Genomic DNA, 16,433 nt, shown 5'->3' with positions numbered 1-16,433 from the left:
TTCCTCGTGTGTTTTATGTGGGTTTTGGTGTGCGTCATGTTTCCTTTATTAGTGTTCATCTTAAAACTGTAGTGCTGTGAATTGTTTTCTTTCCTGTCACTTGGATTTTTCAGATCAAACAAATTTTCATATCGAACAAGGAATCAGAATCAAAAGGGGAAATCGCTTCCTCAGCATGCGGTCAAGTTCTCCCAGTGTCATTCAGGTGTGTTGAAGCGAAGATGCATAAAGGCTGCAGGTTTGACACCTATGCCCTTATAGGAAGAATTTAGAATAAGCTCTCTAAACCAACCTGGCCCTATAAGAAAATAGAATTGTCCCGGTTGATAAATTGTGAATTACCTGTAATTAACCACGTTAGTTGGAAAGACTGGTTCAGTTTTGCTAGTTTCACCCTGGCCTGATTAGTCAGATCTGTAGGAAAATTAAGTAGGAAGGAATAAGAAAAATTCTGTATTGAAAAGTGGGCCATTGGTAGTAATAGAAATCCTCATTTGAAATCTGCATTTAGTATTTAAATCAGATTATATTTGTGTAATATTAAAATTTACTTTATGGTTGAAACATTTAAGTTCAAAAAATGTGGGTGATAAATACTTCACAGCACTGATTTTCAACATAATGTCTTGGGCATATGCACAGATGATGTTGAAGTAGCCCTTTCACAGCATTTGTTGCACTTATTTGCACACAGCTTACCCGCTTACAGAAATACCAAACTTAAAAATGTAAAAATATGGTGGCTCAGTTTGGTGCACCGAAGGCTTTAGTCCTCGACACACTTGTCCTGGGGTCCGTTCTTCGTACGTTGCTTAAAACATCCAAGATCAAATGACACATCCAAGATGACTTCATCCGGCTAATCATGATCCGGCTAACTGGGTTCTTCGAACACACCTGTTGTTTATGATTAGTATGGCTGGATTGAGTTATCTGAGACAACTGCGCGTTCATGTGTTTGTTTAAAAGGGGAAATGTATCGATAGTAGAAACATTGATCAGCAGCGCTGCTATTGGCTGTTCAGCATGGACAAAGAACGCCCTCAGTTTTTCTCCCAACAGAACACGAGCTTTTAATGGAAGGTTATGCCGAATTTGAGTCATTAATTAAAACACCTAAAAATCAGTTAAAGCCAGGAGAGAGGGCTGGCAAAAAGCAGCAGACAAATTAATGCGTAAATACTGTCCATGGTAGATGTTTCTATCACTTTCTACAGTATGAATTTTTCCATTTTAATAATTTCATATTTACTTTGTTCTTTTATATCAGAGCCTCCATGGGACCCACTAGAACATGGGGACAAGTAAAAGTGAAATACAAGAATATTCTACAAAATGGTAGCCTTTAATTATTATACTGTATTTTAAAAAGGGACTTGTTATGTCAAGAGATCCAAATTTCAGTGTCATTCCTTAGACACGGGAAGTAAAGGACATGTGCAAACTGGGAATTTTAACAAAAATAATAATAATTTTTATCCATAAAAAATGAAAATCTTCCTTTTCCAAGTCATCCACAGTTTACACGGTAAAACTGTATTGCTCCGTGTCTAGATAATCCAACCATAGTTTTTTCTAATACAATATACGGCTCGACAGGAAGCAAGCCTTTCAAAGTAAAACTAAACTTCACAATAAAATGGCCTGAACAAATCTTCTCACTGAATAGGATAAAAATAAAAAGCAAACCACCATACAAATAACTTAAAATTTTAGATTTATGGCTCCAACACCACTTTTTCCTCTTTAAAAGCCACTGTTAAATGATGTGTTTGTCTGTTTATAACAGCCACCAAGAAATATCTCTCTACAATTACACTGTCGCGCTGCGCTAAAGGATCCTGTCTATTGCGCAATACGCGATTAATTCGAAAAACTCTGCAAATTATTCTTGCACCTTCCGCAACAGGTTGCTGTCGTAAAAATGGACATAGCTACGGCAGACTTCCCATCTCCTCCGCTTATACAGCCGTGATCTAATCTTGTTTACATGAAATAAGCCTGCTCTGGAGCAGGCTCAAGCTGGCGCACTTGTTGCTATGACAACAAGTGCAGGAAGTCTTTCGAAGAACCAAACGATCCAAGATCATGCCAAATCGTCAACAATGAAATCCTGCTAACTGAGTTAGCGACGTACGAAGAACGGACCCCTGGGTTCGATTACCGGTCTCTGGCCCTTTGCTGCATGTCCTCGCCCTCTTTCCTGCCAGTTTACTGATCAATAAAAGGCGACTAGTGCCAAAATAATCTTTAAAAATTTAAAAGAAGGCCGATTTATATAGAATAGTCCTTGAAGAAGCTTTAACTAAATGCAGTATTGTCTGATTAAGAAAAAATGCCTTTTTACGCAAAGTATAAATTTTCAGTTATCAGAGTTATCGTAACAGCAAACTGGCTTAAATCGGAGGCAACCGGTCTTTTGCTCAGTTCTTTCTTAAAATGTTTCGGCGCCTATCTAGGAGACTTTGTCAATGAGTTAAAAGGTAGAATTTGATCATAACAACTGACTTATTGGTTGCACGATCAAACGACTACAGGCTTTTTTTAAAGTAAGCAACAAACTAGGGACAACCCGGGACGACTTTTCTCTGCCAATGGCACAACAACGGGTGTAGACCATTCACATAAGAAAATATAATTTTCAGTGTAAACCAATTGTTTGCTTCCAGGAACATTACCAGCTTTCATGGGATGCTGGGAGGCACTGGTCATATAATTAGAAAATCATGAAAAAGCTGATTTTTGTCAGTGATTCCATTCAAAAAGTGAAACTTGTATATTGCATTCATTCATTACACACAGACTGATATATTTCAAGTGCTTCATTCTCTTAATTCTGATGATTATAACTGACAACCAATGAAAAGAAAAAATTCAGCATATCTGAAAAATTAGAATATTACTTAAGACCAATAGAAAAAAAAAGGATTTCCAGAAATGTTGACCAACTGAAAGGTATGAGCATGTACAGCATTTACTTAGTTGGGGCTCCTTTTCCCTGGATTATTGCAGCAATGCAGCGTAGCATGGAGTCGATCAGTCTGTGGCATTACGCTGTTCTGAGAGCCCAGGTTGCTCTGATAGTGGCCTTCAGCCCTGCTGCATTGTTACATCTGCCATATCGCATCTTCCTCTTCACAATAAGGTCAGGTGAGTTTGCTGGCAAATTAAGAACAGGGACACCAGGGTCCTTAAACTAGGTATTGGTAGCTTTGGCACTGTGTGTATGTGCTAAGTCCTGTTGGAAAATGAAATCTGCATGTCCATAAAGTTGGTCAGCAGCAGGGAGCTTGAAGTGCTCTAAAACTTCCAGGTAGTTGTCTTCATTGACCTTGGACATCAGAAAACACAGTGGACCAACACCAGCAGATGACATGGCACCCCAAACCATCACTGACTGCGGAAACTTTACTCTGGACCTCAAGCACCCTCCTTGTCCAAGGTGTCAATAGTCGTCTTCTGGAGCAGTCTTCCCCATGATGGTGTCGCCTACAGAACTAGACTAAGAGACCATTTAAGGCCTCTGCAGGTGTTTTGAGTTAATTAGCTGATTAGAGTGTGGTACCAGCCAGGTCTCTTCAATATTGGACCTTTTCACAATATTCTAATTTTCAGGGATACAGAATTTGGGGTTTTCATTAGTTGTCAGTTATAATCATCAAAATTAAAAGAAATAAACACTTGAAATGTATCAGTCTTTTTTTAAAATGAATTAATATAATATACAAGTTCACGTTTTGAATGGAATAACTGAACAAAAAAACCTTTTCCCCCCCAATCTTCTTATTATATGACCAGCACCTGTATATTGATTAGTCATTTAATTTATTATACATACAAATATAGGACTTCGACTGGAATATGAAAAAAATAAATAAATAGAAAAAGCCACATCACTGTGAAATATGTAGCAGTGTCCCCCCCCCCCCCCCCCCCCCCCACTTATTTGCTCACCTCATTGGAAGTTACTCTTTATTATTTCATATTTGTATGATATAATAAATCCAACCACATGTCTACAGGTTGGATTCGGGGTGGGATGGGGGGAGACAGTGGCGTGAATTTTACAGCAGAATTTATGTATAATTTCCTAACAATTGTACCAACCCCAAGAAATAATAAAAGGAAAAAGAAAGCAGGCAGATTGAACACAAGCAGGGAGGCGGTCATGTTGTTTCACGTTGAGACATGCTGTTCAAGACTTTCTTTTAAACTCATCCAGAAATTAAACATTGACATCTGCTCATCTATTTTAACTTTCTTTCCTTTAACAAGGGAACGTATACATGCGGCGTCTCTGCATTTGGGCCAGTGGGGCCTGGCCCCACCAGATGTCGCTGTGGAGCTCTAATTGCACAATAATCAGTGGGACATGATCGTTCTTTTTAGAGTAATATTGTAAAAAACACCGATTCCCTTACCAATACATTTCTGTTAAAAACATTTGTGTCTATATATCTAAGTCTGCAAGAAAACTGACAAGCTCAGAAGGCTAAATCCTTTTGAGGCGCCTTTATATTGGGGCCGGCTCACCAACGTTTGTTTAAATAATGAACATCTGTAATCGCAGTGCGCATGCCCAACCCAACACGCTCTGAGTAGACAGCGGTGGGGTGGAAAGAATGATCTCTATTTATTCACTGGATTGGTGATAGGCAAAAAAAAAACTGAAGTCACTGGCCGCCATCTTGCTACTCCCTACTCTCACAGAACCCCATAGCATTTGGCTGCAACAACAAGCAGTTTTCTGGCTGTGGGAAAACGTTACACAGGTAATTTTACAGTCAGTGGATGTACTAACACTATGCCATATACTTTTATGTCATGTACTAACACTATCAAGTACTGAGAAAGTCATGTGCTGAAATATTTTGCACACACATATTATATATATATATATATATATATATATATATATATATATATATATATATATATATATATATATATATATATAAACATGCAAAATATTTCAGCACATGACTTTCTCAGTACTTGTTAGTGTCAGTACATAACATAAAATAAAGATATGGCATTTCACATTTTAAAAGTCTTAAGCCCCCCTGAACATGAGAAAATCACCGTTATTCGATGCTGTAGTGCACGTATTCCCTAGTTACTGGGGGAAAATAGGGAGTACCAATATGGCGGCTGGTGGCTTCACAGCGACGTGTACTACCAACGGCCATTCAGGAATCCAGTTAATAAATAGAGATCAGTGGTGGAGATCCCCTGGCCCCAAGCTTGTATCGTCCAATCAAAATTCTGGAAATGCACATGTTACGTTTAAGTTCTGCCGGAAAGTGTGCGACCATCTAGTGCTGGTTGTCCTTACTGACTTAGAGGATTGATGTGAATCTTTTCTGTTCAATAAATTAACACTATTAGTGAGCCTTTATTTGAAATTTTATGTATAAAAATTCTATTTACCTCATAGAAAATGGCAATTCTAGTGTGTTGGTTTGTGCTAATTTATCTGTTTTATTTAAAACTGACCAATGCCAGAATGTATGCATTACAAAAAATGTGTTGCTGCTAATAGCTGTTGAGTTTTTGTTCCCCACTTAACTTATCATGCCAGAGTCGCCATTGTATATATCTTATAATAGTCTAAATAATTAAACAGTACATATAACTTTTGAAAAAACAAAAACTTTTAGATCCCTGTGCCCTGAAACTGGACTACAGCTCGCTGCGCCCCACGTTCTCCTCATGGTCCCTGATCCTCTCTGGCAGAGTTTGGGTCACAAAGATGAAACGGTCCTTCTTGAGAGACTGACGGGACGTCTGCTCCTTCACGTCGAGAGACATATACCTTTCCTCTGCTCCATACTTGGGCCAGTCAACAAGACCATCCCCGTTAGGAGACCTACAAACAAACATTTTAAACTTTGCATAATGTGTGTATTCTGTACTTTGAATAAGCGGTCATCCTTACCCTGTGCGAGCGAAGTTGCCCCAGTAGCTCATCATGATTCTGCTAAATTCTTCCTCCTCTTTAGGACACCCCTCTAAATGAATCAGTAAACAGCAAGACAATTTTGTAAAAACACACAAACACACTGAATATCTGGGGGTAAGTTAGGGGAGCTTACCAACTAATTTTACATGGGTGGTTGTGAAGCAGAATCCCAGCACAGAGAATAGTTCGTCTCCATGGTCGCATTTAACAAAGCTGGGCCTTTTTTTATGCAGGAACTTGGGAGCGTAATGATACTCATACAAATACACATCCGCGCCCGCATCTGGTGGTTTACAAATAGGTGTCATGTTCACTTGCAAGAGAAAACAGTAGAAAATACACAATACTGAACTTATTGGCACCATCTTGCATGGAAAACATTACCTCTATGAGCAATTGCTGCTTTAATGGCTGGAAAAGTAAAAAGGAAATCTCCAAGCAGCTCAGTAAATCCATCTCTGTTTCTGATGCGGTCTTCACCAGATCCAATGTATTCGTTAGCAATCAAGTCTCTGATGGCTGCAGCTTCAGGCTGAACGAAAAAAAAAGAAAAAAGAATGAAAGCAGAGCAGTCCTACACACGTCTACTCAGCAAGCCACCGCAACCAGAAGTCCGAGACTTACGTTTTTGTAACTCTTATCAGTAACAAATAACCTGCAAAAATCTTTTGTTAAAGCAGAATATGCACTTTTGAATGAGTCTGTCTAACAAAGAAATTTGCTTTAATCAAAATATTTGTACTGGTCACTGTCTTGCTTGAACCTCCGCCTCTATCTAAAGTCATTTGCAACTTCTAACAGGACATTTTTTTGTAATTGCCATGTATTTGCTACAGAATTTTCCAAGTTTGCCAAAAAGGCCACCATTTAACAATGGCTTTTTTTTTCCATAAAAACAATAGCTGTGGAGTACAGAACTAATGATTGACGGCTGAGCGTCCCAACAGAGCTGTAGATCTCTGCAGCATGACCATGGGCCTTTTTACTGCTTCTGTGATTTGTGCTGACCTCTCCAGGCATGTCGCTTTAGGTGGATGGCCATGTCTTGGTAGGTTTACAGCTGTGCTATAGTCTTTCAATTTCCACGAGATGGATTAAACAGTACTTCATGTGAAATGTTTTATAACCTAATCCAACTTTAAACATCTGGTTTGAACATGTTTACTGTATCAGACAAGAGTCTTACAAGGGGGTAGAAGACGAACAGTGCGTTTACAACCGACTCTCGATCCATTCCTTCTGTCCAGTTTGGAGGAGCAAAGTTCTACAGAAAAAAAGAGAAAGACTACAATAAGAATTAATTTAAAACGCAATGCAGCTTATGTCGTCTGAAAAGCCTATAAACATTCAGAACTTACATTAGCAATGAGGAAACCTCCTTCATGATTATTAATGCCTGTCATGAATGGTACAGTGAGGAGTTGATGCGTCTGGAATAGCTCCGGCACAGGCTTCGTCAGGAAGTGTCCATCCACATTTATAGGATAACTTAAATGGGGATTCTTGAAAGTGTAATATTTGTAGAAAAAAATATGGAGATGGTGAAATAAACAGCAGTTAAATCAGATCTAACAATACGAGTTTCTATATCCAGCATCTCACCTTCACTAATGCCAGTATGGTGTCAATATCAAGGTTCAGCATGCATTTAGCAATCTTCTCTGTGCTTTCAAGGCTACAGCCTGAGGCGTTTGCAGCTGCCTGAAGAAAGATGCAATCATTCATTTAGCATAAAACAATTATCAATAATAGAGGAACAAAAAAAAAAAAAAAGACAAGCAACCTGCATTGCTGGGACTGGATCGACGCTGACAATGACATCCATCGCAGCCGTCCCACTCTCAGCAATGGCTCGGTGAAACAGGCCATCAGACAGTGGAGAGAGAAGCTGAGTGTTTAAATAGCAGGGCAAATTAAAAAAATTATTGCTGGAAATAACAATTTTGTTTCCAGATGACTTCATACCAGGAGTGAAACGCTAACACCACCAGCAGACTCTCCAAATATGGTGACCAAATCTGGGTTTCCTCCAAAGTTGTCGATGTGCTCCTTGACCCACCTCAGGGCTTGGATCTGGTCCAAAAGACCAAAGTTCCCTGGCACATGCTCATCTCCGGTGCTGCACAAAAGACAATGTGGAAAAACGTGTTTCCATTAAATTAAAACCACTAGGAAGTAATTATTGTATGTTTTAGATGCTAATTTACCTGAGAAATCCCAGAAGTCCCAGTCGATACTGGATCAGAACCACAACTACATCTTGGTAGGCAGCAAGAGCAGAACCATCATACATTGAAGCAGACCCCATAAAAAAGGCTCCACCGTGGATCCACACCATGACCTGAGAAATAAATTAAATATGTTTTCCTCATTTAGCTCAAACACAAATCTCAGTCAATCTGCAAGGTATTCTAATGAAGAAACATCACTGGAACGTCTTTCCAAGTCCAATAATGACAAAGTTTCAGTCTGTGTTTTCCACCTCTCCAGGTTTGTCTCTGTTGTTTAGATATGCATGATGAAAGTACAGCTCACTCCCAGTTCAGAGCAGAAGAAACCTCTTCACCTTTACCCCAAACCAATCTGAAGCTGAATCTCAATGACTGAACAGAATCACACGCAGACTTAAAGCAAAGGTTTCTTACCGGGAGCTTGGCATCAGGAGCTCTGTTTGCAGGGGTGTAGATGTTGAGGTAGAGGCAGTCTTCTGAAACATCTGGGATTTCTGTGTTCATACCACCGAGTTTTTTCATAAAATCTTTCATTATTTCCACATCTTGAACGCACCTGCGAAGTATATGTTTAGTAAATAAGTGCTTCAACAGACCTGCCAACTGTAGAGGGTCCTAAACAGAAACACACGTCTTACATGTTGGGTTGCTTGGTGGCATCTCTCAGTCCTTGCCATCCCTCTGGAGGCTGGGGGGAAGCCAGCCTCAGGGAGGGGCCGAGGGGGGGCTTAGCAAAAGGAACACCCAGGAAGGCGTGGATACCTGTCTCCTTTCCCTTTACGCTCACATACTGGCCCCTCAGCCTGCCAAGCCTTGTTTGGACCTCTGGTGCTGTCAGGATCAAAACGACAAAAGAATAATCAATCAGAAGCATTATTCAGTAACTTAAATGGACCTAGTCATGTACTATGACTCTATGAATTTCTATGCCAGTAGATCGCTGTAGTTTCATGTAAAGGTTTTCCAAATTACTTCTCACACCTTGTTGGGTTATTATAGAATTGTTTTCTACACTTTGTTTTTGTCAGGTTGGTCTTCAACCACGCCGAGTAGTCACTTTACTGCGAGGGACTGCAGAATGGTCTACTGGCTCTTACAGTAGTTGCGTCAATTGTCAGCATCTTGGGCACCAAGTCTGATAATGTTTACTCAGTCCTCTTTGAGCCTGAAAAGTACTTGAGGCCAGACACGATCAGCAGACATAAACATTGTGCCATCTGCCGGCAGTACTGCAGAATTATGAGAAAGCAAGATGGCGACAATCGATGCAGCTAAGAGCCAGTAGACTGTCCTGCAATGCCTGGCAGTAAAGTGACAGCTTGGCGTGGTCGAAGACCAACCCGATCTACAGGATGAGGGTTACATTAACTCTTTTTCACACCTCTACTGGGCATCGCTAAACTTTCTCGGCTCCATTGCTTCTCCTTGTTTACCCAATGGACACGTGCAATACCGGTCATGTGGTCTTGTTTTAGCAAGTACACACAAAAGTGGTTTGTTTACTGACAAATAGAACAAAGACAAAGTGTAAAAAAGAAATAATACATGATAAGCCAACAGGGTGCGATAATTTAATTGGTTCGGGTGTAGGCTCGGCAGCTCTTGCTTTCATCACAGCTGGTAAGTCCCGCTTTAAACCGTAATACTGCAATGTGATTGGCCTGATCCCTTTTTGGTTCAGGGCCAGATGATTGAGATAGGAGCGGGACAAGATGGATTCTCATATGCTTGTGAACTCAAAAATACAGCAAGAATTCAGCTTTCAGGCGAGGTTAACTTTGTGCTCCGGCAGACAGGCATTGATTGCTGTGATATCACAACCAATCAAATAAAACTTTAAAACTTTTGGTTTATACTTTGTAGCGCATTGCATGTTTTAGAAACTATTTTTGTGTGGACCTTGCTCTTTTTAAGTTCCGATTCTAATCCTATACTGCTTCTAGACCAGGCCGTTTTGATCTAAACTAATACAAAATACATTGTTATCTAAAGATTCATAGGTGGCTTCAGACCCGGAAATCAAGTCTATTGCCCGTTGCAGAGGGGATTGCCCAGGCAGATATTTATGGAAAAAAACCTGCTCTGTACCTACCTGCCATGCCATAATGTGTCACCTTTGACAAAAAAAAAAAAAGAAAGAAAAAAAAACAAAGAAGAAGAACAACAGATCACATTACATGTATTAAGCCATGCTACAAATCTGTCAGCCCAACAGAAACCCTTTTAAACCTTCATAGAGGCAAATAAGGTGTTGAACATATTTTATGAACATCTATTTTTAAGACTAATGTTAAAACTTTCCTTTTTGACAAAGCTTATAGTTAGAGTGGCTCCTACCCTGAGCTATCTCTATAGTTGTGCTGTGATAGGCCTAGGCTGCTGGAGGACATCAGGGTCTAATTTTCTCACTCTACTGATTTCTACTGTTCTTCAGTCTACTGTTCTCCAGTTTTGCATTGTATTACATTGAAATGACTGTAGTCATTTCAGCTTTTAACTTTTTGCTCTCTCTCTTTTTCTTCATAGTAGGTACACCTGGTCTGGCGTTTTGTTAACTGTGACATCATCCAGAGAAGACGGCTCACCCGCTACTACCATCTAATGTAGAACAGATTACTAGATCAATGTGTGCTTCTGTGCTTTTTTGTTTCTCTTGTTGTGTCTCTGTTCTGTCTTCTCTAACCCCAGTCTGTCGAGGCAGATGACCGTTCATACTGAGCCCGGTTCTGCCGGAGGTTTTTCCTTCCCGTTAATGGGTGGTTTTTCTTCCCACTGTCGCTTCATGCTTGCTCAGTATGAGGGATTGCAGCAAAGCCATGTACAATGCAGATGACTCTTCCTGTGGCTCTACGCTTCCCCAGGAGTGAATGCTGCTTGTCGGGACTTTGATGCAATCAACTGGTTTCCTTATATAGGACATTTTTGACCAATCTGTATAATCTGACCCAATCTGTATAATATGATTGAACTTGACTTTGTAAAGTGCCTTGAGATGACATGTTTCATGATTTGGCGCTATATAAATAAAATTGAATTGAATTGAATTGAACATAGACATCTGGAATAACCTGCACAACTAACATGTTTATCACATATTCACACTGCCAGGGATGTTCTTACTTCATGAAGAGGTTTGGCCCAGCAGGGAGCTATAGTGCCATAGCATGATGACAGAATGGAAGAGGTGTCGGTTCTGCACATGATGTCGGTGCAGGTATGCAGAGCCTGTTCAGGCAGGAGACGAGTTTTTTTGGAAGGGTGGGGGGCATGGAACTGAAAGTCTGTTTAAGAGCACTTCCTGCGAACGATGCTTGGGCCGGAGTCAGAGATCGACCGATACAGGTTTATTAAGGCTGATACAGATTATCTCTACATCAGGCAAACAGATACCAGATACCCGGAGCTGATTTATTTGGGCCAATTCTTGAAGCCGATATTGCTTTTTTCTCTTCCATTTACAAGATGGTCACGAGCTTTGGGTCGTGACTGAAAGAACGAGAACCCGGATACAAGCGGCTGAAATGAGTTTTCTCCGTAGTGTGTCTGGGCTCTCCCTTAGAGATAAGGTGAGGAGCTCAGTCATCCGGGGAGGACTCGGAGTAGAGCCGCTGCTCCTCCACGTCGAGAGGAGCCAGTTGAGGTGGCTCGGGCATCTGGTAAGGATGCCTCCTGGACGCCTTCCTGGTGAGGTGTTCCGGGCACGTCCCACCGGGAGGAGGCCCAGGGGAAGACCCAAGACATGCTGGAGGGACTATGTCTCCCGGCTGGCCTGGGAACGCCTTGGGAATCCTCCTGAGGAGCTGGCCCAAGTGGCTGGGGAGAGGGACGTCTGGGCCTCCCTACTGAAGCTGCTACCCCCGTGACCCGACCCCGGATAAGCGGAAGAAGACGGACGGACGGACATTTACAAGATAAAAATGACGCAATGATAATAAATGTAACACAAGTTTCAATTTAAACCAAAAAAAAAAACAAAAACAAAAAAACATTTATTAAAGGAGCATAGCACAAGTTGAAGAGTTTTTAAAGAAGTTCCCCCCCCTTAGGCCAGAAATTTAAATGACACCAGTGTTGTGCATGGGAGAAGAGAGGAAAATAATCTGCCGCTGAGACTGCACAGCTCTTTTGTTTATAGGCGTCATGTCTTCTGATGTAAGAAAGCTATATTGAAGTTGGGTTTTTACACAGTGTCAAATATACACTAAACAATGTATGTTATCTAAGGCAGGGGTTCCCAAAGTGGGCAGCGGGGTCATGAGATGTGCTAAAAAGATTTAGTATTTCCTTGTTTGTGAAAGCGAAACCAAAGTATAGTGTTACAAGATGCTCAACGTTCCTCATTTTAATGAAGGCTGCACTCTTTTTAAGAATTCCTACAAAAATCCTACTTTAGTCCCACTTTAGTCGTGGGGGGGGGGGGGGGGGGGGGGGGATAATTTAGGAACTCCTGATCTGAAGGTCCAAGTGTGGCTTCTGATCCACTTGTCATCAGGTCTATCGTTCCTTAGTTAGGGGATTGCCCAGGCGGGTATTTATGCAATAACCGCCACTGTCTCTTCTTGCCATGACTTAATCTCACCTTTGGCAATACAGAGGTAGCAGGTAAAATGTAAACATGTTCAACTGACACCCAGAGCAGAGTAAGTCAAATAAATAGTGCATTCTTTACTATTTGCAGCAGGCTGCCAGCATTATGTGTACAAATATCACGCCTTTAACAACTTATTTTCTTAGCTCGACGAGTAGGAGCGCTTCTTTTAATAATGAAACCCACATGTTCATAGTGGGTTGTGGAGCAATACTTTATGCTGAGAAAAAAAAAAAGCAGTCTGCTTCTTACCCTGTGGATCCGCGGCAGCGCTTAGAAACCAAACGCACACAAGAAAGCAGACGCGGAACTTCATGGCAGGCATCAGAAAGTTCACTGTGAAACCCCTAAATGGAGCAGAAACCAGCAGAAGAAGCACTACCACTTCCTGCGGACCTTTAAGGTGAACTAACAGGCTGGAGCTGCGCGTGTGCGCGAGCTACCTGTATGGCAAGCGCAAAGGGCCAATACTCGCCCGTACAATAACGCGCGGTTCCAACCCGTCTTTTACGTGAGCGCGCGTTTTTTACGCCACCGCGCGTTCTGGCTGGAAACGCGCGGTGGCGTATGTTTATGAGGTTTAAAATGGATATAAAGGAGGCAGAACTGAAATTCTCATTGAAACCACTGGAAACAAAATAAAGTTATTTGGACAAATTGAAACATTGAAACTATAATTTCATCATCCAAATAAAGTGTATAAATTAAGCAGACACGTGTAATTAAGGTGTAATCTGGACAAAAAGGGCCTCAAGGATGTGTTCAATAGGTGAGGAAAAGCAGAGCTGGTTGGAGGAACACAGGAGGGAAGATCTTGATGACCTGGGATGTGTGAAGGATTAGGGAACCAAATATGAGCTAGTGCTTACTCCTTGTCAATTTGTGAAACTTAAATTAGTTGGAAATTGTAGTTTTTGAATATCAGCAAGCCATACAGTATTTGGTGTGACAATTTAATTCAGGATTCTGGCTTCCGGAGCTTTGTTAGACTAACTTACAGTCTGCAAAATTAGGTTATAATAAAAACAGTAGTACTGAGGCATTTAAAGAAAGACACGAAGATAATAAAACAGTACATACAGACAAAAAAAAATGAAGCATGAAGAATGCTCACTTTGCATTCTTGGAAATTTAATATGTTTAGACCGGCCACTGATGATTCTAATCACAAAAAAGTGGTAGACAGACGTTTAAAAATTGATTTCAAACATTTAATCTAATGAATTTGGGCTTTCACTGCCATCTGCTGTCATATGAGAGTAACTACAACTTGACGACCATAAGTTTTTCATATTTCTTTTGTCATTTTAAACATGAAACTACCAATGCACAAGCCAAGTAGTAGAACTAAATGTTATATTCACATAATATTTTCAGAATTAATAATAACATTTCTTTTAAAGATTTAATCTATCTTCTGCACCAAGGGCATAAGTAGGGAGAACAAGCAGAGTGAGTTTTTTGTAATATCAGACTTTATTATTGAACTTAGCAGGATTTAGACAGGATTAGAAAGAAAGGTGCATCTTCTTTCTGCCTTTCCCCAACGATCAGGGATCTCCTGGTTGTGTCTGGTGCTGCAGTGTTCTAATTGGGTAAAACGCCTTTGAATCTAATGGCTGAGCACATAAAAGACAACCTCCTGATGATATAATATGCAAAAAAACGCCACCAAACGTTATTAACGCCACCGCACGTATTTTACGCGAGCGTGCGTTTTTTACGCCACCGCGCGTTTCCAGCCAGAACGCGCGGTGGCGTAAAAAACGCGCGCTCGCGTAAAAGACGGGTTGGAACCGCGCGTTATTGTACGGGCGAGTATTGGCCCTTTGCGCTTGCCATATACCTGCGGGATTTGTCACGTGACTGTCACCACAGCAACAGATAGACAGATGAAAGTCAGTCAGGGGACCTGTTAACAATCCGACGATTTCCTCCTTGTCTACAACAAATATGAAATAAATCATCGAAGGCAATTAAATGCTGACATTAACACCAAGCACTGATAGCAATGGTAGAATAAATTAGGCTAATTATTTCACTTTTATCCTAAAAGTTTTATGTTCAACCAGTGGATGAACGGATTGACATAAAATACGAGGAGACATTACTCGTTGCGTTCATTGCATCACATGTTTTTTCTTTTTTTGGGGGGGGGTTCTAGCCAGTAACTGTTTCTTTGCACCGTATTGTATTCCTTTAATATACACTCACCAGGGACTTTATTAGATACACCTGTCCAACTGCTGGTTAACGCAGATTTCTAATCAGCCAATCACATGGCAGCAACTCAACGAATTAAAGGCATGCAGACATGGTCAAGACGATCTGCTGCAGTTTAATCCGAGCATCAGAATGGGGAAGAAAGGTGATTTAAGTGACTTTGAACGTGGCATGGTTGTTGGTGCCAGATGGGCTGGTCTGAGTATTTCAGAAACTGCTGGTCTACGGGAATTTTCACGCACAACCATCTCTATAGGGTTTACAGAGAATGATCTGAAAAAGAGAAAATATCCAGTCAGCGGCAGTTCTGTGGGCGCTAATGCCTTGTTGATGCCAGAGATCAGAGGAATATGGCCAGGCTGGTTTGAGCTGATAGAAAGGCAACAGAAACTCAAATAACCACTTGTTACAACCAAAGCTGACTCCTGTCAGCTAAAAACAGGAAACTCAGGCTACAGTTCACACAGGCTCACCAAAATTGGCCAATAGCAGATTGGAAAAATGTTGCCTGGTCTCATGAGTCTTGATTTCTGCTGCGACATTCGGATGGTAGGGTCAGAATTTGGCATACACAACATTAAAGCATGGATCCATCCTGCCTTGTATCAACGGTTCAGGCTGACCGTGTAATGGTGTGGGGGATATTTTCTTGGCCCACTTTGGGCCCCTTAGTACCAATTGAGCAATGTGTCAACACCACAGTTTACCTGATTATTGTTGCTGACTATGTCCATCCCTTTATGAACACAGCGTACTCATCTTCTGACGGCTATCTCCAGCAGGATAACACTCACCAATCATTTCAGACTGGTTTCTTGAACATGACAATGAGTTCACTGTACTCGAATGGCCTCCACAGTCACCAGATCTCAATCCATCTGGCATCATGGACGTGCAGTCAACAAATCTGCAGCATCTGCGTGATGTTATTATGTCAATATAGGCCAAACTCTCCGAGGAAGGTTTCCAGTACCTTGCTGAATCTATGGCACATAGGATTAAGGCAGCTCTAAAGGCATAAGGGGATCTAACCCAGTACTAGCAATGTTTACCTAAAGAGTGGCCGGTGGGTGTATAATAATAATAATAATAATAATAATAATAATAATAATAATAATAATAATAAAAATAATAACCCACCTATGATTATTGCTGTGTCCCATATATTTTTCAACGTAAATAAATATAAATTAAAACAAAGAATGTAAGCTATTAGATTGCACATCACTCTAGATTTTCTTTGTTTTTCAGTTATTTTACTTTTTTTATACCTGGGTGTGACAACCTTTGGCTGCTGGATTTGCAGTGAAGATAAAGGCAGAGGCAGAGGATGGTGAAAGCAAGAAGCTTGTTATTTGTCCATATATGGCACAGCTCCATGGACAGTCAATGGTATGGCAAGCCTTCCCACCGCAGGGAAATCATAACC

At 40.9% G+C, this 16,433-nt stretch overlaps 1 protein-coding gene across 2 annotated transcripts in view; it reads right to left on the bottom strand.

The window, feature by feature from the left end:
• Positions 1–5,166: 5,166 nt before the first annotated feature.
• Positions 5,167–16,433, bottom strand: part of LOC118556612 (fatty acyl-CoA hydrolase precursor, medium chain-like) — a 40,172-nt gene continuing 28,905 nt past the window's right edge. Inside the window, exons 1-13 of one of the 2 annotated variants that reach the window (XM_036151186.1) lie at positions 13,034–13,188; positions 8,832–9,024; positions 8,608–8,749; positions 8,170–8,303; positions 7,928–8,081; positions 7,746–7,850; positions 7,565–7,663; positions 7,321–7,464; positions 7,149–7,226; positions 6,347–6,494; positions 6,096–6,245; positions 5,939–6,011; positions 5,167–5,869 (exon numbers count right to left, since the gene is read on the bottom strand). In XM_036151186.1, coding sequence (XP_036007079.1) covers positions 5,683–5,869; positions 5,939–6,011; positions 6,096–6,245; positions 6,347–6,494; positions 7,149–7,226; positions 7,321–7,464; positions 7,565–7,663; positions 7,746–7,850; positions 7,928–8,081; positions 8,170–8,303; positions 8,608–8,749; positions 8,832–9,024; positions 13,034–13,106 — 1,680 coding nt within the window. In that variant the 5' untranslated portion in view covers positions 13,107–13,188 and the 3' untranslated portion in view covers positions 5,167–5,682. Of the gene's footprint in view, positions 5,870–5,938; positions 6,012–6,095; positions 6,246–6,346; positions 6,495–7,148; positions 7,227–7,320; positions 7,465–7,564; positions 7,664–7,745; positions 7,851–7,927; positions 8,082–8,169; positions 8,304–8,607; positions 8,750–8,831; positions 9,025–13,033; positions 13,189–16,433 lie in introns of those variants that run through there. The other variant, XM_036151195.1, reaches the window with a different exon arrangement.

The sequence above is a fragment of the Fundulus heteroclitus genome, chromosome 2, assembly GCF_011125445.2.
Source record: "Fundulus heteroclitus isolate FHET01 chromosome 2, MU-UCD_Fhet_4.1, whole genome shotgun sequence".
NCBI lineage: Eukaryota > Metazoa > Chordata > Actinopteri > Cyprinodontiformes > Fundulidae > Fundulus > Fundulus heteroclitus.
Note: the sequence above shows the minus strand (reverse complement) of the source record. Positions and strands in the feature narration are given on the sequence as shown.